This window comes from Typopeltis vanoorti, chromosome 24, assembly GCF_054136105.1.
Source record: "Typopeltis vanoorti isolate ZY-2024b chromosome 24, IOZ_Tvanoo_1.0, whole genome shotgun sequence".
NCBI lineage: Eukaryota > Metazoa > Arthropoda > Arachnida > Uropygi > Thelyphonidae > Typopeltis > Typopeltis vanoorti.
In genome coordinates this window covers 65,908,220-65,934,690 of record NC_143572.1, presented here as the reverse complement: position 1 = coordinate 65,934,690, position 26,471 = coordinate 65,908,220, and the positions used below count along the sequence as shown (strand labels likewise).

The following is a 26,471-nucleotide window of genomic DNA, read 5'->3' as shown; positions in this document are numbered from 1 at the left end:
ATATAGAGTTAATTACACCTGTTATTTTTAAATATTTTGCAATTTTTATATTTATATCTTTTTCATATGTGATCATACATCCTAGGTAGTTAAATGAATTCACCTGTTCTAAGATCTTGTTATCGATTACTATTTTAGTTCTTGCTGGATCTTGTCCTTTGAAGGCGATAGTTTTTGATTTTTCTGTTGATATTATCATACCATAATCTTTGGATATCTCATTTAGATCTAAAATAGCTTTCTGTAAGTTATCTTCAGAATTTGTATTTATTATTTGGTTGTCGGCAAAGAGGAGAGTGTTTAAGTTTACTGTAGGAGAAAGTTTAATTCCTGGATGTAAATTTTTATTCCATTTTATTATTTCATTTAAGTAGATATTAAAGAGAGTTGCTGAGAGGGGACATCCCTGTCGAACCCCTTGGTTTATCTCTCTCATATATGATAGCTCGTGATTTAATCTTATTTGTATTTGATTATTTTGATATATACAGTGGTATCTCGCTAATCCGAACTAATAAAAACCGTGCTCATTCAGATTAGCAAATTTCCCCCCAAGAGACAACAATAACTAGTGTTTAAGACAAAAATAATCAGATTCTAATGGTACATCAAGGATAGAAACTGATAGAAAAAAAAGCTGCTGCACTGTAATGTAAAACAAAAAATAATACATTAGACAAGTTTATTTTAGTAAAAAATTTAATTTATTGTACCTGTATTGTTGAGGATTCTGATTTAATAAAATTGCATAGTTCAGTATGTAACTTAATTTGCATAAAAATATCACTTTCTTGTACACAACACAACACAAAAAGTTTCACAAAATAACACACAAAAAAAGATTTTTATTTCTTTGTCACTGATTTTATTTTGTTTTTTCGAAGCTAAACCTTTTCGAATGCTTCTCCTCGGAGCTGCATTAGCAACAAAATTTTGTGGAATGGCGTATCATTTGCTTAGCACATTCTATACACATATTAAAACTGTCAGCTGCCTCTTTATGTTTTACTTTTTTTTTTCTTAGTTCTTCATCATTATCATCGTCTTCTAATTCATTAGAAGATGATGATGATTCTACATAATACATCATAAATATGTAGCGTCATATTTATAATTCCAACATCTGATTTGATTTTACTTTTGGTTCTACCTGTAATCCATTCCATAACATCTGTTTGTCAAATTTCATCATCTGGATTTATATTTTTAACCACATTATGCACATTTTGAATTTCCTCTTTTTGTGTATATTTGTGATTCATGCCGACAATACAGTACGTACTGTACAGTATACAAAAGCAAATGTGAACACACAATACATAAAAATAGACCTCCAGTATAACCTTACAATCGACAGTATGAAAAAAATACTGTACTGTAATAATAATAAAATAAATAATAATAGTTAAAATAATAATTATTAAATAAAAATAATAGTAGTACACAAAATAATAATCTTCTTCTACAGCTTCTCCCACTTAAGTGAGGTCACTGTTTGTTATGAGTCTCCTCCACACCTTCCTGTCTTGGGCTGTCACCACATCCAAGTTCTTCATCTTCAAGTCCTCTTCTACCAGCTCCCTCCATCTCTTCTTTGGCCGCTCACGCTTCTGCCTTCCTTGCACATCCATCTGCATGACCCTTCTTCCCACATATTCGTCCTCCCTCCTCATCACATGACCAAACCATCTCAACCTTGCCTCTTGTATTTTCGCTCCTAAGTTCGTAACTTTCACTGTTCCCCTGACATAGTCATTTCTCAGATGATCCTTTCTGGTCACACCGCACATCCACCTAAGCATTCTCATCTCTGCTACTTCCATCCTGCTGATGTTATTTTTCCTCAGGGCCACAGTTTCTATAGCATATATCATAGCTGGCCTCACTACTGTCCTATAAATTTTGCCTTTCAGATTGATCGGCGCCCTCTTATCGCATAACACTCCAGCCATCTCCCTCCAGTTCCTCCAACCTGCTTGTATCCTGCATCCCACTTCCTTCTCAGCTCCTCCATCTTCTTCCACTGTTGAACCTAAGTATCTAAAGTCTCTCACCTTCCTGATGACATTTCCTTCCAGCTCCAGATCTGTCTCCTGGCCACCGCCCACTGCGCAACACATATACTCTGTCTTACTTCTGCCCAGTCTCATGCCTCTCTCTTCCAGTACTTTTCTCCATCTTTCCAGTTTAGTTTCCGCTTCTTCTCTTGAATCTACACACAGCAAGATTTCATCTGCATACAACATTGTCCAAGTATGCGCACAGCAGTCGGTGTTGTTGTGCTACTTGATCTGTTGGAATTACTTTACAATTTGTCACAACCTTAAGATGTTTTCTTCTAATCAAAATGTAGTCAATTTGTGAGCTGTTGTTACCACTTTTAAATGTTATCAAATGTTCTTTCCTCTTGAAGAAAAATGAGTTCACAATTTCCAGATCAAATGCTACTGCAAAGTCCACAACCCTCTCTCCTTCCTGGTACATCATTCCCACTCCGTGGCCACCATGCACCCTTTCACAGTCTCTATTCTGTCTTCCTATGTGCCCGTTCAAGTCTCATCCGACAATCACCATCTCATTTTCTTCCAATTCCCTCATTTCTTCATCTAACACGTTCCAGAACCCATCTTTTTCCTCTGCTGTACAACCAACTTGCGGGACATATACACATAATACGACCACCCGCTCTTCTCCAAGACCCAATTTCATTCACATGATCCTGTCGTTCCTTCTACCCACGTCCACAAAATAATAATACGTAATAAATAACACTTTTTTTTTCTTTCAAACCACAGTTCGGATTACTGGAGGGTTCGGACTAAAGAGGTTCGGATTAGTGAGACACCACTGTACTTGTGATAGCTTTTAGGATATTATTTGGTATTTGTCTTTCTTTTAATATGTTAAATAATATGTTTCTTTTAGCTTTATCAAAGTCAATAAATGCAATATGTGTTTCTAAATTGTATTCTCTTCCTTTCTCTATTATTAATTTTAGACAAAAGGCCAAGGTCTATACATAATATATATATATATATATATATATATATATATATAAATTATTATTCTCAATATAATAAATGGGAATAATAATTTATTCCCAATTCTGGTTATTTTTCTTGGAGAAAGAAAATTTACAAACAGATAACGAGAACTGGTATGGGTTTCCCCTCCCCCACCTTACCAATTTTTAGATGGAAAATTTTGATAAATGAGCAGCCATAGACTAAGCCCCACTCAAGCCTTCTATCTGGCTAAGATATGTAGATGATGTGTTATTTGGACTCATGGCCAAGACACATTAGACTCCTTCCTCAGTCACCTCAATAGTCTACAGACAAGAATCCAGTTTATGATGGAAAAAGAAAATAACAATAGTTTAAACTTCCTAGACACCTTAGTAACACGCCTTCATAATAGTAACTTTTCCTTCACTGTATATAGAAAAACCACTCACACAGGCATACAGATACATTCATGAACTTTCCCAACACCCCTCTCTCAACAATATGGCATTATTAAAACTCTAACCAATGGAGCTTATAATCTATGTTCCAGTGGAACCTCTCTTTCAACTTGTTACGTCCCCCCTCTTTCTAGAGTTATGTCTATTTAATTGTTATATTACGTCTCTTCCTTCCCTTATCTCACTTCTATTATATTCTACCTTTTTACCCTTAACTTGGAGCTGTATTTTACTATAAGGATATGGTTTGTGGGTTGAAAGCAAAGAGATTCCCACCAGACAGTGGCAATTCCTTTGTTTCTCAGCTTGGTTCTTACTTTGAATGCAGGGAAAATTTCTATTTAGCTACGCCACCCTAAATTCTAGATTTTCAAACAGTGAAGAATCAAAAAACTAGTACCGAGCTCTGAACTATATCCTTAATTTGTGAAACTTATAAAAATTAACTCAAGTCTCAAATCTATCCCTATCTCAGTTTACAGTCGTGACCTCCCTTCCAAAATACCTCCCACTGTGATTCGATTTTTATGGGTGCAGTAGAAAATGATTCCAGGCAAGGCAATTGTTAAATCAAAAGAACACATTTAATTCTGCACTAAACAAATTACAAATCATGAATAATTCAGGAGGGTGCTTAAGGGTCAAAGCTGTATAACTGAGAGGAGACCTCCACATAGCCTTTATAGGAATGCGATGAACTGACCAGGGCTTCTGTTGGGTATCTACTTGGATACTGAACGGACGAGGATGTGCTGGCAATTTGGGATTTAGCCGACCAAATTGTATTCTTTTTGGTTAAACCAAAAAAAAAAAAAAAAGATAGTACAACATGACAAAATTTCATGCCGGTTGGGGCATCGCACGGTTAAACAAAGCCCCCGTCGTTTTCGCCAGGGAACCAGGGCGAACAGTGAAAAGTCAACTACTGGAACAAATCTGAAAACACACCCTAACTCAACATCACCAGAGTTAAAGATCGGTACTATCAACATAAGAATCCTGAATGGCAAATAAATGGAGCTAGCTGAAGAATTAGATAAGTACCAGAACGACATAATAGGGATGACTGAAACAAAAAAGACAAAAACTGGTGAGATCTTTCTGAGCAATAAATACAAAATATTATATTCAGGCAATAACAATCACGGAAAAGAAGGAGTAGCCATAGTATTCAACACAAAATATGAAGCTAATCTTCTTGAATGGCAGGCAGTCTCAAGTAGAGTAATGTGAGCAAATATCAGAATGGGAAACTGGACAATGAGACTTATTTGTGCCTATGGTCCCACAGAAGGTTCTACTAAGGTAGAAGTGGATGAATTTTTTGAGGCTTTAGAAAAAGCGACTGACACAATGAAAAAGGAAAAGTTGGTCCTTGTTGAGGATCTAAATAGCAGAGTAGGAAATGATTGTGAGACATACACAAATATTTTGGAAAAATTTGGAGAAAAGAGCAAATCTAATAATAATGGCAAATATCTGTTGGATTTCTGCTCAGGACATGGACTGGTTATTACGGACACCACATTCCAACATAAAAATGTGCACAAATTCACATGGAGAGAAGAGGCTAGGAATAAGAAAAGTCTCATTGACTATGTTATTGCTGATAGTGATGTTTTCTCCCTGGTGCAGGACACCAGAGTGTACAGAGGATTTGAAACTGGAAGTGATCACGATTAAGTCTTGAGCAGGATAAAATTGAATTTCATATTGAAAAGAATAACATGTAAGAAAGTTTTAAAGTGAATAAAAGTTGAGCAGCTGTCAGATGTGAACTGTAGACTAAAATACAGAAAGATTATTGAAAAGAAAATGAAAGAGTTTCAGAACAGGAATCAAACCTTGGAGATTCAGTGGCAAACTCTGAAGAAAACATTGATTGATTCTGCCAGAGAGGCATGTGGTGAGGTTGTGTGCAAGGATAAAAAAATCAGAATTCCCTGGTGAACACAGAAAGTTAAAGAGGCAGTGAAGGAAAGGAAGAAAGCATATCAAAAGTTCCTGGCAAATAAGTCAGCTTTTACTCTTACAGAATACAGAGACAAATGTAAGAAAGCTAAACAGTGTGTAAAACTAGCTAAACAAAAGTCATGGGAGGAATTTGGCAAGAATATAGAAAATAAATATCAAGAAGGTGGCAAAATATTCTGGAGGTTGTTGAAGAAGCTTAGGAATGGAGGAAAGAGTGCTGTAAAAGGAGTTAGGGATGATAAAGGTGACATGAAAACGGTAGAAAAAGATATCCTTGAAGTATGGAGTAATTACTTTGAAAAACTGCTAAATGAAACAAGCAGTGATGACAGCACAGTGATAAAAAACACTGACCAGGCATGAAGTCAGGAATACATATCCATACTTGAAGTAGAAAAAGCCATCAAAGGCTTGAAATGTGGAAAGGCAGCAGGAGTAGATGATATTCGACCAGAAATGCTGAAGTATGGTGGTATAAAAGTCTTACAGTGGCTGCACTGCATAATTCAGAAAGCCTGGACAGAGGGACGAATTCCCGATGATTGGAGTAGAGCTCTCATAGTACCCATATATAAAAAGGGAAATAAAACTGAATGTGAGAATTACAGAGGTATTTCCCTACTGAGTGTTCCTGGCAAGATTTATGCAAGTATACTTGAGAAACGGTTGAGAAGAATTGTGGAAGAAAAGCGTGGTGATTGGATTCCTGATGGTTGGAGTAGAGCTGATAGTACCTATATATAAAAAGGGAAATAAACTGAATGTGAGAATTACATAGGTATTTCCCTACTGAGTGTTCCTGGCAAGATCTATGCAAGTATACTTGAGAAACGGTTCAGAAGAATTGTGGAAGAAAAGCTGGATTCAGACTAAATACAGGCTGTCAGGATCAGATCTTCACTTTATGACAAATATTTGAGAAAGCATGGGAATATAACAATGACCTATATTTAAGTTTTGTCGATCTGGAAAAGGCATATGACAAGGTGCCAAGAGAGAAGGTATTCGATATGCTCCACTTATATGGTGTCAATGGGGCATTATATCAAGCAATACTTAGTCTTTATTTGAGTTGTACGTCAGTAGTTAGAATTGAAGGAAGTACAGGAAGATGGTTTAATGTTAAATCTGGTGCGAGACAGGGATGTAAATTATCCCCTCTTTTATTCATTATCTATATGGATCACATTATGAAGGAAAGTGGTATTAAACATGATATCAGATTTGGAGATGTTAATGTCAGCTCTTTGCTTTATGCGGATGATGTTATACTTCTAAATAAATCCACTACAAGTCTGCAAGATTCTCTGACTAAATTGAATAACTGTTGTAATAGATATGGTATGAAGGTCAGCATTAAAAAGACAAAGACAATGAAAATAGGCAGAATCATTGAAAATGTCAACTGTGTTGTGAATGGAGAACCTGTGGAACAAGTAAAACATTTCAGCTACTTAGACACGATTTTTAGTGAAGATGGTAAATTAAATATAGAAATAGACAACAGAATCGGCAAAGCTGGTATGGTGGGAAGTCAATTGAATAAATTCATATGGAATAAGAGAGAAATTAGTCAGAATCAGAACACTAAATTAGCTATATACAAGGCAGTGTTCAAACCAGTTTTAACTTATGGATCTGAGAGCTGGGTCAGAAGTAAAACACTTGACCAAAGACTAGAGACCGCAGATATGAGAGTCCTGAGAAAGATTATAGGCGTGAACAGTTGGCATCAATGGCAATATCATATTAAAAACGAGGATATTAGGAAAGAACTTGACATTGTCAGCATCCAGGAATGCGTTAGCAGAGTTAATCTCAGGTGTTATGGTCACTTAAACAGAATGGGCGAAGAAAGATTAGCAAAACACGTGTTCTCTGCCAAGTTGGCAGCAAAATGACCCAGAGGAAGACCAAGATATAGGTGGATTGATACAGTACAAAGTGCCTTAGACGATAGAAATATAAGATCTGATAATGTTGTAGTCTTGACAAGTAACAGACTGATTTGGAGGAAAATTGTAGATAGGAAGTTAGTAATGATGTAATTTTTTTCATGTAGTACTATCATATCCTGTACATCCCTTGAGGGTACATGGCAGGAATTTGATGATGATGATGATGAATAATTTAGACATACATTTACTTCAATGTCAATTTCAGTTAAACCATAGGCACTCAATCTCTCTAATTCTTTCTTAACAACCTTAGGTAACAGATTTAAGTTAAGGGATATTATATCCCATATTGTTTCATAGCAGAATAAGAAACTCAAAGAGTTTCATGCCGAATATAGTAAATATATAAAGTTCGGCGAGTCCAAGCATAAGCAAATACCTAGATAGTGTTACAACTGACCCTTTAGGGAGTGCAACACTGAGGCAACTCATGGTAAGGGTGGAGCAAACTGTGATCACTATTCTTGATATTTCCCCATAATGTGAAACCCAGCTCCTAGGAGCTGTATTACTGTTCTACATTATGAGTGAGAGAAGGTCACTACCCAGACCGGTTTCAGCCTTTATTGAGGTCTCATCAGTGAGTAGGTGGACCTAGAAATACCAAGTTTGTAGCTAACAGAACTTACATATACCCTACTATGAGAATTGCCAAGGTGTCCTAATAAATTATTAATTATATGAAGAGCCAAAGGCTTCAATTCGGCGACATAAACTTATTTAAGTTAAGGGATATTACATCCCATATTGTTTCATATCCGAATAAGAAACTCAAAGAGTTTCATGCTGAATATAGTAAATATATAAAGTTCGGCGAGTCCAAGCGTAAGCAAATACCTGGATAGTGTTACAACTGACCCTTTAGGGAGTGCAACACTGAGGCAACTCATGGTAAGGGTGGAGCAAACTCCGATCACAATTCTTGATATTTCCCCATAATGTGAAACCCAGCTCCTAGGAGCTGTATTACTGTTCTACATTATGAGTGCGAGAAGGTCACTACCCAAACTGGTTTCAACCTTTATTGAGGTCTCATCAGTGAGTAGGTAGATCTAGAAATACCCAATTGAAGCCTTTGGCTCTTCATATAATTAATAACTTAGATAACAGTTCCACATGGCACTCGAAAGGTGAAACAAAGGCTAATGTCTCAACACTATTAAGATTAACTCTGTCATGCAATAACTTCAATGCCAATATCAGTTAATATATATACACTCAATTTTTCTAACTTCTATCTTAAACAAGCATAGGTATCATGTCCACATAACTTTCAAACAAAGGTAATACAAAGATTAATGATACAATACTGCTAAGGTTATGCACTTCACAGACGTTCAGGTAATGCTCTAATTTTCTACATTCATGTCTTGGAATTGAGTCTATCTCTCTCTAAACTAGGTTTCTAGAGTCCTTATGCGAAATCACAATATTCTAGTCTTAAACGTTCTATTAAGGTTACAACCACTCCTTCTGCACCCTTTCATTGAACAAAGAAAAGGTTTCTACATTACCACCCAGTTGGGATCTGCTGGAAAATCATACCCATCTTGATACAGCTTCACCTTCAGATTTGTTTCGGGTTCCGTTTGACCTGCAGTTTCCTTCTCGTCAGACTCGGACTAGATGAATCTTGGACACTGAAGACACGTGCTTGCCTTTCACTGGTTACCAGGTTTAAGCAAAGCTCGACTGTCTATACTGTATACCAGACCTCAGCTCCGCTGAACGAATTTTCTATTGGCAGATTCTCAAGGACTGCTCGGCATTTTGTAATCGCTTGTCGCTCAACGCTTCACCCAAGAAACCGGGACGAGCATCAGGGCATGGACAGTAGGACTCCCACGAGAGCAGACAACTGACCGGCAAGGGACTCTGGCTGGAGATCCGACGAACAAGAGAAAAAGCCCTGGTCCTTCGCTGCGTTGCCTTTTTAAATTGCGCGCCCCTACACTTCAGTACTACGTCATATCCTTTTCCTTCCTTGCTCACTTCAAAGTACAACTCCCTTCACTAGCGCCACATTCCCCCCTAGAAATCACTTTGGTGGTGGTAGTGGGGGTTTAGTCACGTGCCTTCCCTTCATGGTCAACACATACTCTGGCACATGTGCGTTACCTCTGGCAATCGATCTTTGACCCGTTAGACCTTCACTCAGTGGTACACAAACACTCATGTTATTTTTAACAAAGCTTAGGCAGTGGACTTAATCACAACAAAATACAGCGATTACAGAATTAAAAAATAATAAGCTCCTTCCCCCCATCCCTTCAGAAGAATTGCAGAAATGCCATCACCATCATCCCCTACATCGATGCCACATCAGAAAAATATAGCCAGGTCTTTAAACAAAATACAACCTGTACACAGCTTTTAAGCCCCACCAGAAACTTGCTACAGTTATTTGTTCCACTAACGATTAGGTCCCTCCTCTCTCTCTCTCTCTCTCAGTGCATGGAGTATGTAAAATACCTGTTCCTGCAAGTTAGCTTACTTCAGACAATCAGCAATCATCTGTTTCGAACAGGGATCGGCAACTGGCGGCCCAAACGTGCATTTTTGGAATCCCATAAAAGGTTGACTATATTTACACAGGACTTGGCCCGTTTGCTGAGTTATTTAAATAACACATTTTATAATATGAATAATAAATTAAAAATAATTGTATACCCATACTTCATGATATCGCCATGCACATTGGCGCGAGTCAACCGTGTGAGTCATCAGGAGTGGGGATAACAAAGGTGACTTCATCCGACGAAAACCGAGATTTTGGCGCACTTTTGCAGTTGCATTCTGTGGCCAGTCTTTTAATATAATTCAATAATATCAACTATTATTTTCAGAGGATATATATTTCTTAAAAATAATTTCAAAAATGGGTTAAAGAAAACGTAAAATTGCAGATGAAGAAAGGTTTAGTGATAAATAGAACAGCAAGTATTTCTTTATTGAAAATGGGGATAAGCCTCTTTGTCTTATTTGTCATAAAAGTGTTGCTGTTATAAAATAATATAATACCAGACTCATTACGAGAATGTCGTACTTTATCTCGTAATCTCAAACTTTAAATATTTCTGTGTTTTTTAAGATTCATATAATAAAAATTGATAACTTAAGTATTTTTTTCACTCAGTATTTTCTCATTTTCTCTTAATTAAATGCTTGTGGCCCACGAGTCTGAAAAGGTTGCTGACCCCTGGTTTAGAAGAATACAAATTGTACATGTGCAATCATGACTATGGTCAATCTGGCCTTGCAGACCATGTATTGGATACAACCCACAGGATCTCCTTGAAGAAAACCACCATGCTCCACCATAATAAATTTAAAAAGGAAAGGCTGTTTTTAGAATCTGCAGCAGCACTCAGAAATCAACCAAATTTAAATAAATAATGATGAATAACAATTCCCAAAATTTGGTAAAAAACAATTGTCAGAGATTCCACTTTATATCCTAGGCCCCAAGAGGGCACACCACCTAAATAGGACTTTAGAGTCACCCAGATGTTTCATTTAGTGTCGTGTTGTCTTTGTGTGTGTGCACATTACAAGAGTTATTTGTAATACCTGAAGATGTCTCAGTGAGTGAGACAAAATATTGGAAGCATTAAAATTAGTTTTTAATCCTTTTCTAGTGCTGTAAATATTCCATTAAACCTCCAACATGATGACTAAAGTAAATAATTAGATAGACAATGAGGGAACTGGAAAAAGTTGAAAGAAATCAGAGAGTCATTAGATGAACTTGTACAGTTAGCAACAATAGGAGAAACAAAAAAGCATTGAACCAGGTAAGCAACACCATAATGATAACCAGGTAAGTAAAATTGATGCACAAGTGCTGCAAGATTTGAATATCCCTTTCTTATCACAGTTAAAAAGCATCAACTCTGCTGGTTAGGTCACATTGTGTGAATGGAACTGGACAGACTTCCTTGCTTGGTATTTGAGGGCACTATGGAGGATACAAGACCCAGAGTAACATGGCATAAAGCCCTTAGAACTGCATTTGGCTTTCAAAGCTGTTTGCCACCCCTCCCTTCCCTTTCAACACCACAACTGCAGAAGTATGCACACGGCAGAAAGAAGACAGGCAACAACATGCAAGAAAAGGTATGTGCGAATTTTCTTCTATTATGCTACATATATTTGTCTCTAAAATACATCTGCAATGCCCTGAGAATTCTCGAGTAAAAAGCCAATGACATAAAACAGGGGCATTCCTAAACAAAAGCAGGCAAAATAGCTGTAAACATAAAAGTTTTTAAGAGGAGTAACATGGGAGTTTTCCCAGAAATAATACCTGTATATCAGGAATTCGATTCTGCTTAATGACATTATCATTAAACAGAGAGCTCTGTGTAGCTCAGTGGAAGTGGTGCTTGCATCCATTGTGCTAGGCCGCATGAAGAGTTCAAATCTAGTTGCCGAATGAAGGAACTTTTTCTAAGCCTTTCTTCAACCAGTTAAGTTAGTCTATCTCTGGCATGGGTAAATGGGTTTTTCATTCCATAAACTCAAGAAAATCGACCATAGAACCCACATTATTTCAGACAGGCATATTCTGTTAGGATTAGGTACAAGAGATGGCACCACTTGTTTGCTGGTCTCTTAATTGGTGGCTGCCTATAATTAGTGATAGACATGGGCCAGCTATCGGTGGCGATTGAACTGCCCACTCAGTCTTCAAAAGCTAGATAGGGTTTAAAGGCCTCACCCACTCCTATAAGGGAATTAAAAGGCATTAGCTTATTATTATTATCATTAAACAGAAATGGAAAGAGGAAAGGTTGGCAAAACAAGTCTTCTTTGAGAATGGCAGGAAAAAGAACTAGGTGGAATGATACAGTAAAGTGATGTAGAAAAGAGAATTATTATTATTTTTATTTGACACCTCCAGGGAGTCCGTAGACTCATCGAGGGAGGGCACCTGCTCTACAGCTCTCTCCACCAACTACAACTAACCTCAACTACACCAACACTAGTTTTTCCACAGACAATCACAAACATCCATGCCCATGGCGGGATTCGAACCTGCAGCCTTTTGGCTGGAGAGCAGATACCCTAACCATTCGGCCAGCCAGGCTGGCAGATCTGATAATACTGGAGTCTTGAGAAAACACATTAATTTGGAGAAAAACTGTCAATAAGAAGTTAGTAATGATGTAGCCTTTTCATGCAGTACTGTCATAATATATTGTATGATGATACATATCAGGCATTTGATGATGATGATAATGACAGTATCACGTATGCCTCTTGCAGATATATTCTAGGAAATATGATAAATAGTTGTTCAAGTTTAAGAAAACTACATCTGAACAATTTACAGAGATGAAAGACTTCATTTTGCCTTAAATTCAAACAAATACAGTAATTAGATTACACCACTCAAGAAAATTTAAATTAATCAATTAAATAAATTTCCTTCATTATTTATACTGACATGTTATCAATGCTACCACCACCATCACTACCCACCTGTTGCTTGGATGCTAGAAGTATGTTTCTAGCTGCCAGATCCCTATGAACAAATCTTTTACTTTCAAGGTATGTCATTCCCCAAGCAATCTGACCAGACCAGAGCATTAATTCTTGATCAACATCCACATGATTTGGATAGTCTAGAAGAAAATCTAACATGGAACCCATAGGAACTAATTCTTGAATCTAAAAAAAAAAATTAATAAATAAATAAATCTATATAAAAACAGATAGATAAATAAATAAATATATAAATGAAAGATGCCAAGAAATTATATTCTTGGTTTAATTCTTTAATCAAGTGTAAGCAAACAAAGTTTGCACATGTGAAGTATCTTCACAACTGGGTTACTTGCATAAAGAGGCTAATGACTTCATATCAATCTTCTTAGTATCCCATAATGCAAAGCACATATCCTTTTGGGCATATAATGCTATGCATTATGGGAAGTGCCACTACCCAAACTGGTTTTGACCTTTATTGAGCAATCAGAGGGAGCCTGAAAGTGATACCAAGGTTGAAGTAATGCAGAATTTCAGTATATATTACATAATTATATACAGGAAGCAAATAGTAATAACATAATACACACATGCACTATTAATAATATAACCTCTTTATGTAGTACTATCATAGTACACCCAATTCTCCGTTTACATGGTAGATTGGTTCCAAAAAAAATCGTGTAAATGAAAACCGTGTAAAAAAGAATGCAGTGCATATGAAAAAATAGAAGAATGGTTCCAGATGTGAAAATCCAATACGAAGAATGAGTTATTTTCAAACAAGACATATATATACATATATATATATATACATATATATATATATATATATATACATATATATATATACATATATATACATATATATATATACATATATATATATACATATATATATATACATATATATATATATATATATATATATATATATATATATATATATACACATATCTTAAAGAAAATAGTGTGTCACTGAAAACACAGAATTTGTGTGAGTACTATCTTTTGTGTGAGACTGGAATTAAATCACTTCCATCACTTTGGCCGTCCTGTTCATACTGCAATGGCAAAACGTTTTCTTCAGTAAAAGGAACTAAATTAGCACTAATTTCCAATAATTCTGAAGGTTGATATTTTATTTCATTTATTTTTTTTTTTACCATGAACTCTGTAATTTAATCATTGAAATCCTGTTTTGACTAGATTTTGTATAATTCTTCATACTACACCATACATGACTTCAGTTCATGTGTCAACTGTTCAGCTCGTACAGTATTTGGATCATGTGTAAGAAAATGACTTTGCAATTTTACTAGCCATTTGAAGCCCTTCTTTAATTAATCCTGCAGTGAGTAGAATATCTTCATCATCATCACTTTTTCATCGAGATTCTCAAGGACAGCTTCTGTTATTTCGTCATCACTAACAGCCTTGTCAACCATCAATTCTTCAACATCAGTAGATGAAAAATCATCAAATCCTTCTCTGCCAACTGCATGTGCTAATCTAATGATATTGGGATATTTAATTGTATGGGGTACAGGGTTTTTCTTTTTCACACATTCTGGCCAAGTAGCTTTCCAGCATGCATTTAAAGTTGATGGTTTCAATTCTGATAACACCAACTTAACAAGTTTGATGCAATCCAAAATAGAAAATTTCTTCCTCACATCAATAACTGTCAGCAAATTATCCTTATCAGTTTATTCAAAATGTACTGGAATGTTCTTCTTACATAGTAAGTTTTGAAAGTAATGTTCATACCCTGGTCTAGTGGTTGTATTAGGTGGCAGAAAACAAAATTCTACATTCAGGTGTTCTAAAACAGGATGGACAGGCACATTGTAAGGTCCAGATTTTTTACCATCAAATAGTGTTAACTTCTGGAACAAAACATTGATGGAACAATTCATTAAAAAAAAACATTGTTTGGTTTATTAAAATTCTAATAGTCCACATATAAAAAAATACAAAACTTAATTAAAGTTAAAAAGTTTGTAATAAGGCAATTTATAAAAGTAGATAAACGTTTTTTTTTTTTTTTTTTTTTTTTGTATGTCTGAGCAAGACATTTTGACATGTTATTCTTTTGGTGGATACAGGAAGTTAAAGAGGCAGTGAAGGAAAAGAGGAAAGCATATCAAAAGTTCCTGGTAAATAAGTGAGCTTGTTCTCTTAGAGAATACAGACAAATGCAAGAAAGCTAAACACTGTATAAAACTAGCTAAACAAAAGTCATGGGAAGACTTTGATAAGAAGATAGAAAATAAATATCAAGAAGGTGGCAAAAAAGATTCTGGAGGCTGTTGAAAAAGCTCAGAAATAGATGAAAGATGCTGTAAAAGGAATTAGAAATAACAAAGGTGACATGAGAACTGGTGAAAGATATTGTTGATGCATGTGGTAATTACTTTATAGTCGAGAAAGCATGGGAATATAACAAAGATCTGTATTTAAGTTTTGTCGATTTGGAAAAGGCATATGACAAGGTGCCAAGAGAGAAGCTATTCAATACACTACAGTTATATGGTGTCAATGGGGCATTATATCAAGCAATACTTAGTCTTTATTTGAGTTGTAAGTCAGCAGCTAGAATTGAAGAAATTACAGGAAGATGGTTTAATGTTAAATCTGATGTCAGAGAAGGATTTCCATTATCCCCTTTGTTATTTATTATGTATATGGATCACATTATGAAGGATAGTGGTATTAAACCTGATATCAAAATTGGAGATGCTAATCTCAGCGCTTTACTTTATGCAGACGATGTTATACTTCTAAATAAATTGAGTACAAGGCTGCAAGATTCCCTGACTAAATTGAATAACTCTTGTAATAGATTTGTTATGAAGGTCAGCAATAACAAGACAAAGACAATGAAAATTGGCAGAAGCATTGAAAATATCAACTGCATTGTGAATAGAAAACCTATGGAACAAGTAAAACATTTCAGCTACTTAGGCACGATTTTTAGTGAAGATGGTAAATTAAATATGGAAATAGATAACAGAAACAATAAAGCTGGTATGGTAGGAAGTCAACTGAATTTATATGGAATAAATAATAAATTTATTATGGAATTTATATGGAATAAGAGAGAAATTAGTCAAAACACTAAATTAGCTGTATACAAGACAGTGTTCAAACCAATTTTAACTTATGGATCTGAGAGCTGGATTAGAAATACATCACTTGACCAAAGACTAGAGACCACAGATATGAGAGTCTCGAGAAAGATTAGAGGGGTTAACAGAAGGCATCAGTGGCAATATCATATTAAAAAACGAGGATATTAGATAAGAACTTAATATTTTTAGCAGCCAGGAATGTGTTAGCAAAGCTAATCTGAAGTAGTAGGGTCACTTAAACAGAATGGGAGAGGAAAGATTAGCAAAACAAGTGGTGTTCTCTGCCAGGTTTGCAGGAAAAAGACCCAGAGGAAGACCAAGATATAGGTGGATTGATACAGTAAACCTTGGAAGATAGAAATATAAGATCTGACGTTGTTAGAATCTTGACAGGTAACACTGATTTGGAGGAAAATTGTAGATAGGAAGTTAGCAATGGTGTAAGTTTTTCATGTAGTACTATCATATCCTGTACACCCACTGAGGGTACATATCAGGAATTTGATGATGATGAGAAATTTATTTAATTAGATATTAAAGGGTAATTATAATTTCATATGAGCTGTCAAAAGTTGAAATGTTAGCATTGTTTATATCAAGATGATTCGCTGTTTTCAATGATAAGAGAAGTAAAAGTCACTACTATATTAGATAAAGTAATTAATTGAGCTTACCTCAGTGCATAGAAGACTGTGAAATGAACTGTTATAAATTCTGCTTATTTCATAATGAAAATTATAATGAAATAAACTTTTCTGCAATATGAAAAGAACTTTATCATTGTTTCAAGCACAGTGCTAAAAACAGTAATGTAGTGCACAATGGTAAATTGGATTGGAAGTTGTGTTATTGTACTTCTGAGCATGCACAGAAGTACAAAAGAATGTTATCAAATATTACCAGTTATTCAGAATAAGAAAGGAACACACAGTGTTCATATATTTAAGACAAAAAAATCATGGGAGTTTCTGTGTCTACAATATATAAAGACTAAACAAAATTACAAAGTTAGAAATGGAAGACTGAAAGAGGATATCTTGAAAATGAGAGCAGTGCTGAGATATAAATTTACTGTTTTCCAGCTCATATTGGGATGGGCCCAGTAACGTTTATGTTGTTTTATTTAGGATTCCCAGTCTTAAAGCCAATTTGATGCTGTTGATATGTTTCAGTTATTTTTTTCAGAAGCTTTCACATAGAAGCCAAAGTTGTTCTGAAGTGGCAAAACTGTTGATAAGGTTTTTAGTGGTTTATTCAATGCAGATTGCTGTTACTTTCATATAGAAGGTGAATTCATTGTGTAGAATTTATGGAGACAAAAACACGTGTTACAGCAATTACTTTATAATAAAGAAAATAACACTTGACATGTTTTCCTGATGATGACCTCTATATTGAGGTCATCATCAGGAAAACATATATGAACAAGACACAAGCTACATGACACTACACAAAAGTAAGCTAAATCTAACTGCTTTGTTAATCATTTATGCTAGACTAGACTGACCTCTGGTGAAACAAACAAAAAAGTAATAAATAAAATAAAAAAATAAAATTTAAAAAATCAATAAATACTTTTTATACAAAATTACAGTGAACTACATCAAATGCATCTTTACAAGTCCTATTGTCTTAAGGTTTTCTTTGTTTGGGTCCTACAATCATGTTCTGGATCCTATATGAATTGTAGATGTCTTCTATACTCTTGGGAATTCCTAATCCATCATTCTTGTTGAGATTAGGATGATAAGCATCTCACAAGCTTCTTTGAATTTTATTTCAGTGTAGGGACTTGGTGCCTTTCCAGTTAATTCTGTGACATATTTGGAGTGCATGATCTGATAGGTCTGTTTTACCATAGTGAAAGAATTTAATGTGGTGTTTGTGTTCGTCTTTTCTTGTTGGAATTGTGCACTGTTTCTCCTATGTGGGGTAAGTTTGCAGGTGCACTGGATTTTGTAAACCTCCAGGTGGACAAGGGATCTTTGGTTGAGCTGAGTATAATTTTTAATTTTGTGAAACTTGTCTTAATATTGTATTTCTGTAGTGTTCTATCTATTTTTCCCAATATTCCTCTAATGTATGGTATGGCTATGGCATTTTTGTCATCTTTTTTTTTACCTTTCATAGCATTATTGTTGAGGATCTTGTGAAATGTTTTTTTTTTATAAAGGTTCTAATGATTTCATATTCTTTCTTTAGTGCCTGCACATTGAGCTCTATGTTTGAAGGTGCCGATGATCCCAAATTTTGTGTTGGATGGTGGTGGTGTGAATCTTTGGGTATGTATTGGCCTGTATATGTGTGTGTTAGGTTTGTGGTAGACTGTGATGGGGCAGACAGCCTGAGAGAAGGCATTTGAGAAGTGTGTCTAAAAAAAGAAGAGAGTTATTGTTTTCAATCTCGATAGTAAACTGGATAGTTTGTGTTGGTTGCTTAGAAATGTATTTAATGTTTGGCAGCCATGGAACCAGATAGTAAATATATTGTCAACATATCTGAGCCACACTTTTGGCTTTAGACCAGCTGAATCTAGAGCTCGTTGCTCGAAGTCTTCCAAGTTAGCTTTATATGTTTTCTTTAGTGTTCTATGATTTCAGGATTCAGGAAAAATTTGATTGATTTATGGTGCTGTCATATAGAAAGAAGTTTTTATGTTAGCCTTTCTCCTGTGTCAATTTAGGAAGGAATAAAAGCTTCTGTAGGAAGCAAGAAACTGAAATTCCAAAAGTGTTGTCCATATGATGATAACTGTAGACTTATGAAAATTGAAGAGAATCTGTGCAATTAATGTTTTTAATGTTGTTTAAGGTTGTGATTTGAAGAATATGTTGCCACTTGCATAATTAAATTAGTGTTGATTGGATGTTGTATATATATTTGTGTTCTGTTTTGCAAATTAAAGATTTTTATTTTGGTTATATGGCATGTGAAGACTCAATGGGTTTAATGCGTTATTTAGGTATGGATGTTAAGATGTGTATGCATCTGCGTGCAAGCTAGATATGAAATTCAGTTTTGAGTGTTTTCTTTTTATTTTATATCTAGCTTACAAACAGATCCATGTGTATATTTTTTACTTTGTTTTATATGCACAAAAGAAAGTAAAAAATATACACCCTCATCACACACAAACAACTGGCCATCAATTATCTCCATTAAGATTAAGAGGTGTGATAATCCTTGAAACCCAGGAGAACCTATAAAAAGATGAACTAGTTTTCAGAGTTACACCCCAGAGCCAGTGCTACTAAGCAGCATTAAACATGTAGTTCCCTACAGTATATGCTTACATTGTAGCTGCAATTTTAAATAAAGATATAGATTAAACATATACAATATATTTTTATATTTCTAGTCCTTTTATCATATACCGTATATTATCGCATATAATGCAAAAAATTTATGGTAAAAAATACTACTTAAAGTTAGGGATTCGCATTATATGCAGACCCTAAAAAATATAAATTCTTATTAGACTAGTACAAAATATATACTACCTAATGCCTATGCAACCAAATCTACTTGACCCACTCGCATTTGGCAACCAAGCGCGCAGCGTATCTGCGCATAAAGCCAGTAATGTAAGTAGTGCTAATGATAGAGCACAGTTAGGTATATCGGTTTAACCACAGTTCATTTTAAATATTATTCGTTAAACAAACCTAGCCTGAAAATGAGCCAACAGAAACGTAAACATTCATTTTTTGAAGCAGGATTTAAATTGCGTGTTGTGCAGTTTGCAGAAGAACATAATAACAGTGTTGCTATGAAGGAATTTGGTGTAGCAGAGAGTAATATTAGACTTCGGTGTAAGCAAAAAGACAAAAAATCCCCAAAACGTGCCCGTCGTGGAGATGTAGCATCCTTTCCAGACCTCGAAGAAGAGCTAAATGAATGGATTTTGATGCAATAACAAAATGGCATTATAGTAACAAGAAATGCAATTCGTTTTCGAGCTCTACAACTCAAGAATGGTAAATTCAAGGACACACCAGGTATTTCATCTTTTCTTGCTTCACCTGGGTGGTGCAACAGATTTATGGAACACAAAGCATTAACATTACGACACTGAACAAAAATTGCGCAGAAGTTACCAAAGCAGCTTGAAGAAAAAGTGGCATCCTTCCATAAATTTATCATAAAATTATCGAAGTGTCTGTGATATGAACTTTCCCAAATAAGCAATATGGATGAGACGCCCATGTACTTTGATATGCCTGGGAATAGAACAGTAAACTCATTTGGTGAAAAGAGTGCCCTCATAAAAACAACAGGACATGAAAAAAAGCATTTTACCGTTGTTCTAGCATGCATGGCAGATGGAACCAAATTAAAGCCGACAGTGATGTTTAAAAGGAAGACAATTCTTTTTAAATTCTATTTAAATATCTAATTCAATTTAAAAGGAAGACAGAAAGCGAGGATGACACTCAACAAGATGCTACACTGATGACGCAATCCCTATGGACGAATTTATAAATGAAATGTTTGATGACTCAAAAGATGAAGAAGAATTTAAAGGATTTTGACATTTTGTTTTAAAATAAATATTTCTTTCGTTAATTTGCATTGTATTGTTTATAATGTTATGGAACAAGATTAATGGATCACATTATACGTGACATGGCATTTTAGGACTAGTTTTCAAACAAAATTTCTAGTTCGCATTATACGTTGACCACATTATATGCGAATACAGTAGTTTGTTTAATGCTAGTACAAAATAAGACTAACATTTTTCTTTTGTCAAACAACTTTGTTGAAGATAATTACTTCCGTGAAACAATTATTTTATACATTAATCACAAAAGCATTTATTAAAAAAGTTTGCTATTTGCTAAATTAAGTCTTTTTTATTTATTATTCATAACTAGTTAGAAATCACCTCATAGAACATTACAGTTTCTGCACTAGTGTGGTTTGATTTACAGAAAATCAAAACACAACAATTTATAATAACGTATAATGGTATCTGCAATATCCTCGTTTCCAAGAATTGTGCATTATGAATCGAAACAGTTATGAAAAATTATGTGTTAATTTGTTTCAACTCTGCATGACATGCAACTAAAGCAATATCATTTATTAATGCCATGCTTATAATTATTTTCAATGTTCAATTGACAAAAATAGTAAGAAAATTATCTTGTTTTTTTTTTTTTAAACAAAACTTTTTTATGTGGCATTTTTGAAGTAGCTATATTATACTACCATTTTACACTAAAAGTTATATGTGATTTACAATTCTCTTGTGAACAGTTGTAAAAATAAATTATAGTCTGAAATATCTGCAATTTGAATAGGCAGGTAACCCCACCCCCCAATTATTGGATACCAATCATAGCTGCACTTCTTTCATTTAAATTATTCATTTTCTTTCCAAGACCATTGCATAAAATAATTTATAATTTGTAAATAATAAAACAGTGCTGCAATTATTATAAATTAAGAAATTATTATTACATGACACCTCCAAAGAGTCATTAAGGGGAGGGATGGCACACCACTCTACAAGTGTAGTGTTGTGCTTCAGTCCAAGACAAGAAAGAGATCTGCTCTGTTATTTATTTATTTATTATTATTTATTTTTTTTTTTTGAGGAGGGGTGAGAGGGATAAAAAAATAAAAATAAAAAACTATTTTGATAGCAGATCAATTTCTAGATTTAAGTCTGTCTCATCTGAAACTGAAATGTACATTTATTTTTATGGTAGTCCCATACAATCAACCCATAATACATTGGTACCATCTGTGGATATGTAGAAATTTGAGGAGACTGATTATTTTGGGATTTGATGGTGCAAGGAAAGCAAAGGTCATACCTGCACTAGGACACAGGTTACAGCAATACACAGGATGTTGGAAGATCAATAAACAGTTATAAGGAGATAAAATAGTGTCTGTCTGTGTTCACTGGGCATCTACAGATGCCGTATGGTCACTCCGATGCTCGATGCTGTTCCACACTAGGCCTCACCATGTAGTCCTGTTGTTTGCCCTTCTGGCAGCCTCAACTTTCTGAAGATCAGTCACTCCACACACGCCATCCATCCATCTCATTGATGGTCTACCCCTGCCTCTTTTTCCATTAACTTTACCTTCTATTACTGTTCTGAGAAGTCCTCCTTCCATCCTTTCTATGTGTCCAAAATATTTTAACTTTCTTCTGTCAATATCCTTAAGGAGCCTTAAAGTTCTACTAATCTTTTCTAACACCCATTCATTTGTATGCCTTTCAGTGTATGATATCCTCAACAGCCCTCTGTAACACCACATCTCAAAAGCAGATATCCGTTTCTTATCTGACTTCTTTAGGTTCCAAGTCTCGCATCCATAAGTCGCTGTTGGAAAAACAACTGCATCTAAAATCCTCAACTTTGTTCCCATGGAGATAGATCCATCCTTCCAGATTATAGACAGGTCTCTGACTGTTGTTTTAGCCATTCCTAACCTTTTTCTGACATCTTCTGAACAGCAATTCTTCACATTAATAATGGATCCCAGGTAGCCAAACTTGCTGACTTCCTCAATTCTTTCTCCATTAAGATACATTTGTTTCTCAAGAGCTTCTCTGCTTGTTTTTCCTTTGAGAACCATGATCTTTGTCTTGCTAGAATTGAGTCGAAGTCCTCTGTTAGTACTGATCTTGTTAACTTTGTCAAGAATTAGTCCTAGTTCTTCCATGTCATTACAAAGGAGTACTGTATCATTAGCGTACCTCAGATTACTGATCAATCTACCTCCTATTGCAATTCCTGTCCTGAGCTCATCCAGTGCTTCACGCATGATGTCCTCTGCATATATACTAAACAAGTGAGGAGAAAGTAAACATCCTTGTCTAACTCTTTTTCCAACTTGAAGCCAGTCAGTCAATCCAACACCTGTTCTTACTGTGGCTTCTTGCTCCTTATACAAGTTGGCTATCAACCTGATAGTGTGTTGAGGAAAACCCATTCTTTTCATTACTTCCCATAGTTTCACATGCTCAACACAGTCAAAAGCTTTAGAGTAGTCCAAGAAACACATTACCAGAGGGAGTCTGAATTCTTTATATTTTTCTATGATCTGTCTAAGGCAAAGGATCAGATCTCTGGTGCCCCTACCTTTCCTAAAACCTGCTTGTTCCTCAGGCATCTCTGCCTCAACTTTGGCCTCAATCCTATTTAACATGATCTTTAATAAAATTTTTCTTGCATGAGATATCAAACTAATAGTTCTATAATTCTTGCATGCCTTCATATCACCTTTCTTGTGTAGTGGTATGAAAACTGACTTCTTCCAGTCTCTAGGCCAAGATCCTGTCTCCCATATCCTTGTAATCAATCTATGAAACACTCATCCCTCCATTCCCTGTGGCCTTAATTAACTCTGTTGGGATTTCATCTGCACCTGGGGCCTTATTGCTGTTGAGCTGCTTAACTGCTCTTTCAACTTCATGCCTAAGTGGAGGAGGTTCCAAATCAAAATTTTCTTGGTGGGAGGACTCCACATTTTCTTTATCCACTCTGCGGTACAGTTCCTCACAGTATTCTTTCCATCTGTTTTTGATTTCTAACTCTTCTGTTAGTAATGATCCATTCCGGTCTTTGATGACATTCAATTTAGGCTTGAACTTGTGCTTTAAGTCACGAACTAAATAAAATATTCTTTTATAATTATGCCTTCTCATCTGGAACTCTATTTCTTCATATTTATTAGTATAGAACTTTTCCTTATCCTGCTTGATGGCTCTTCTGATTTCTCTATGTAATCGCTTGTATTCTTCGGTCCCTGTGTCTGTTTGTTTTTCCAACCGCCTTCTTTTGATTAGTTCCCATGTTGAATCTGATATCCATGGGTCTCTTGGTTTTCTTATTGGGCTGAGATACGTCTTCGCTGTATCCTGTATTATCATCTTGACTCCTTCCCAAAGCATTTCTGGTGAGATTTCCTCATTGGTCTCCAAAAAATCATCCAGCCGAGTTGATGTTTCTTCTGTGAATCCACTAGGAATTACTATAACATCCAATCTAGTGGAATGTGCCTGACCTGGAAGTTTTCGGAGTCTTAGTCTTACTTTGGCTCTTACCAGCTGATGGTCTGTACCACAATCTGCTCCAGGACAAGTATGCACATCAGAGATGCTTGTCTTCCACTGCTGGAGAACCAGGATGTAATCAATCTGGTGCCTTAACCTATCAATGTTGGATGTCCACGTATAGGTTCGTCGTGGATGTTTCTGGAAGCAGGTATTGGTAATAACTAATCTGTTAGCACGGGCAAATTCCAACAGTCTTTCACCATGGGTGTTACATTCACCCAGACCAAACATGCCATACTCCGGCCTGACTCTCATACTCTTTCTCACTTTTGCATTTAAGTCTCCTAAGATGTACAGTATGTCTCTCCTTGGTAGGCAGTCCAAAACAGTTTGTAAGTTTTCATAGAATTCTTCACTCTCTTCTTCAGGCCTATCCGTGTGGGATGCATAAAGTACCACAATTGATACATTGGTAGGCTGAGCCTTAAGTCTAATGGAGAGTATCCTATCATTAATGGGATTATAACCAAGAAGGCTTCTTGCCTGAGTTGTCTTCAGTATCACAGCTACCCCATGATGTTTTGAGTCACCACCTGAGTAAATAACTAGCTTACCATCCTGTCTTTTGAAGTGACCTTCTCCATTCCATCTGGTCTCTGTAATTCCCAAGATGTTAATTTTATACCTATCCATCTCTTTACAGACAATCTCAAGAGTACCCATCTGTAAACCCCGGACATTCCACGTACCTATGTAAAATTCCTTTCTAAGATTAATCTTATACATTCTGTGTTGCTCATTCACGGTATCACTGGATATAATGGAGACTGTAATATACTTCTCGAACAGGACCCTCTGCCTAAGCCCTGAACGCGGCTCTGATTATTCTGCGCGACAGCCGATGCAGCATGAGATGCATTATTAGGCACAATCATAGTAGCATTTTGGAGTGAAGTCACTGCAAGAAGAAAGTGGTACGGTTGCAGAGACCCTTTCCACATAAGATGAAATAGCAAAATAGGAAAGATTCACCCCTAGCCCTCGAATACTCTAATAGCATTGGGAAGAAGGTAGCAAGAAGAAAAGAAAAAAAAAAGGGAGGGACCAGTCTACAGATAATATAACAGATGTATATTACATGAAGTAAGGCATGGTCCAGCATCAAGTACCTCAGGTTTGCCATGCCCGTACTCACTAAAGTGAGCCCTTGAGGAAGATAAAATAGTGAATAGTATAAAATATATGTACAGAGTATTTATAATGCAGTATCTGCATATATACAAATCCATAATCAAATGTCTTTGAATAAATTATTTTTTTTTAAAAATTTAAAATGTGTGCAATCTGTCTGAATCTGATAACATCTGGTTGAGACTCAGCTAGATAAGTAAAACTGTAATTTCTCTTTTGTGTGAAGCACTTGCACTCCATCAAAATATGACTCATGGTAAGAGAGGTGTTGCATTTCCCATACAAAGGCAGGTTATCAGCCCTCAGTAAATAAGAATGTGAGACTACTGTGACCTATGCGGAGCCTAGCAAGAACAACTTCCTCTCTTTTGTTCCTACATTGACTACACTGCCAGTGCTTAATGTCAGGTGCTTAATCTCATGTAATTTGTTTGTCAGTGTTTCCTGCCATGAGTGTTACCAATGTGAAATTAACTTTGATTTTATAACCTATGTAGTCAGTATAAGGGACTGTCAAACAGTAGGTCGAGAAAGTATGAGCTGATCTAGCAGCTGCATCTACAATGTCATTTCTGTTAATTGCAATGTGGCTGGGAATCCAACACAACTGAACATCAACATTAAGGGTCTTTATTTTGTGCAAGAGTTGAAGTACACCAGAAAGCATTGGATGTGGGTTATACAAATAACCTTCCATTGGTGGGAGCAACATTAAAAAAAAATAATAATAAAATAAATAGAGGATATTATTATTTGTGTGAGAAATAAGCCAATGTTGAATTTAAGGAACTAATATGGCATGTATGCGTCTCCGTCTCAAGAATTAGATATGTGACTTGTTAAAGAGAGTGGAGAGCGCATGTGTTTTTTTGGAAGTTAGTTGCTGTCGCGATATAATATATTTTGGTTACTGTTGGAATCGAATGCATAACGGTGGAAGACAAAACAAAGCTAAGTTTACATAACTGTATTTAGTTATATTTCATTTTATTTAGTAGTTATTGTTTGCACTTTTTTTTCTATATATTTAACGGAATTTATTAATTGAATAATTAATGATTACGCTACTCAGCAGTAAGGAATGATGGCGGATTCAGCTGCAGTTGCAAGTGGCATATCGCCAAGTCCTCCATCATAAGAAATATCATAAGGGACTTTGTGGCATGCAGTACTTGCGGCATGTATGTGTCTCGAGAATTAGATATGTGGCTTGTTAAAGAGAGCGGAGAGCATAT

At 35.6% G+C, this 26,471-nt stretch overlaps 1 protein-coding gene across 1 annotated transcript in view; it reads right to left on the bottom strand.

The window, feature by feature from the left end:
- Shark (SH2 ankyrin repeat kinase) overlaps positions 1-26,471 on the bottom strand; it is a 266,529-nt gene that overhangs the window by 21,633 nt on the left and 218,425 nt on the right. Inside the window, exon 15 of the mRNA XM_090413998.1 lies at positions 12,883-13,071. Coding sequence (XP_090270124.1) covers positions 12,883-13,071 — 189 coding nt within the window. The remainder of the gene's footprint in view (positions 1-12,882; positions 13,072-26,471) is intronic.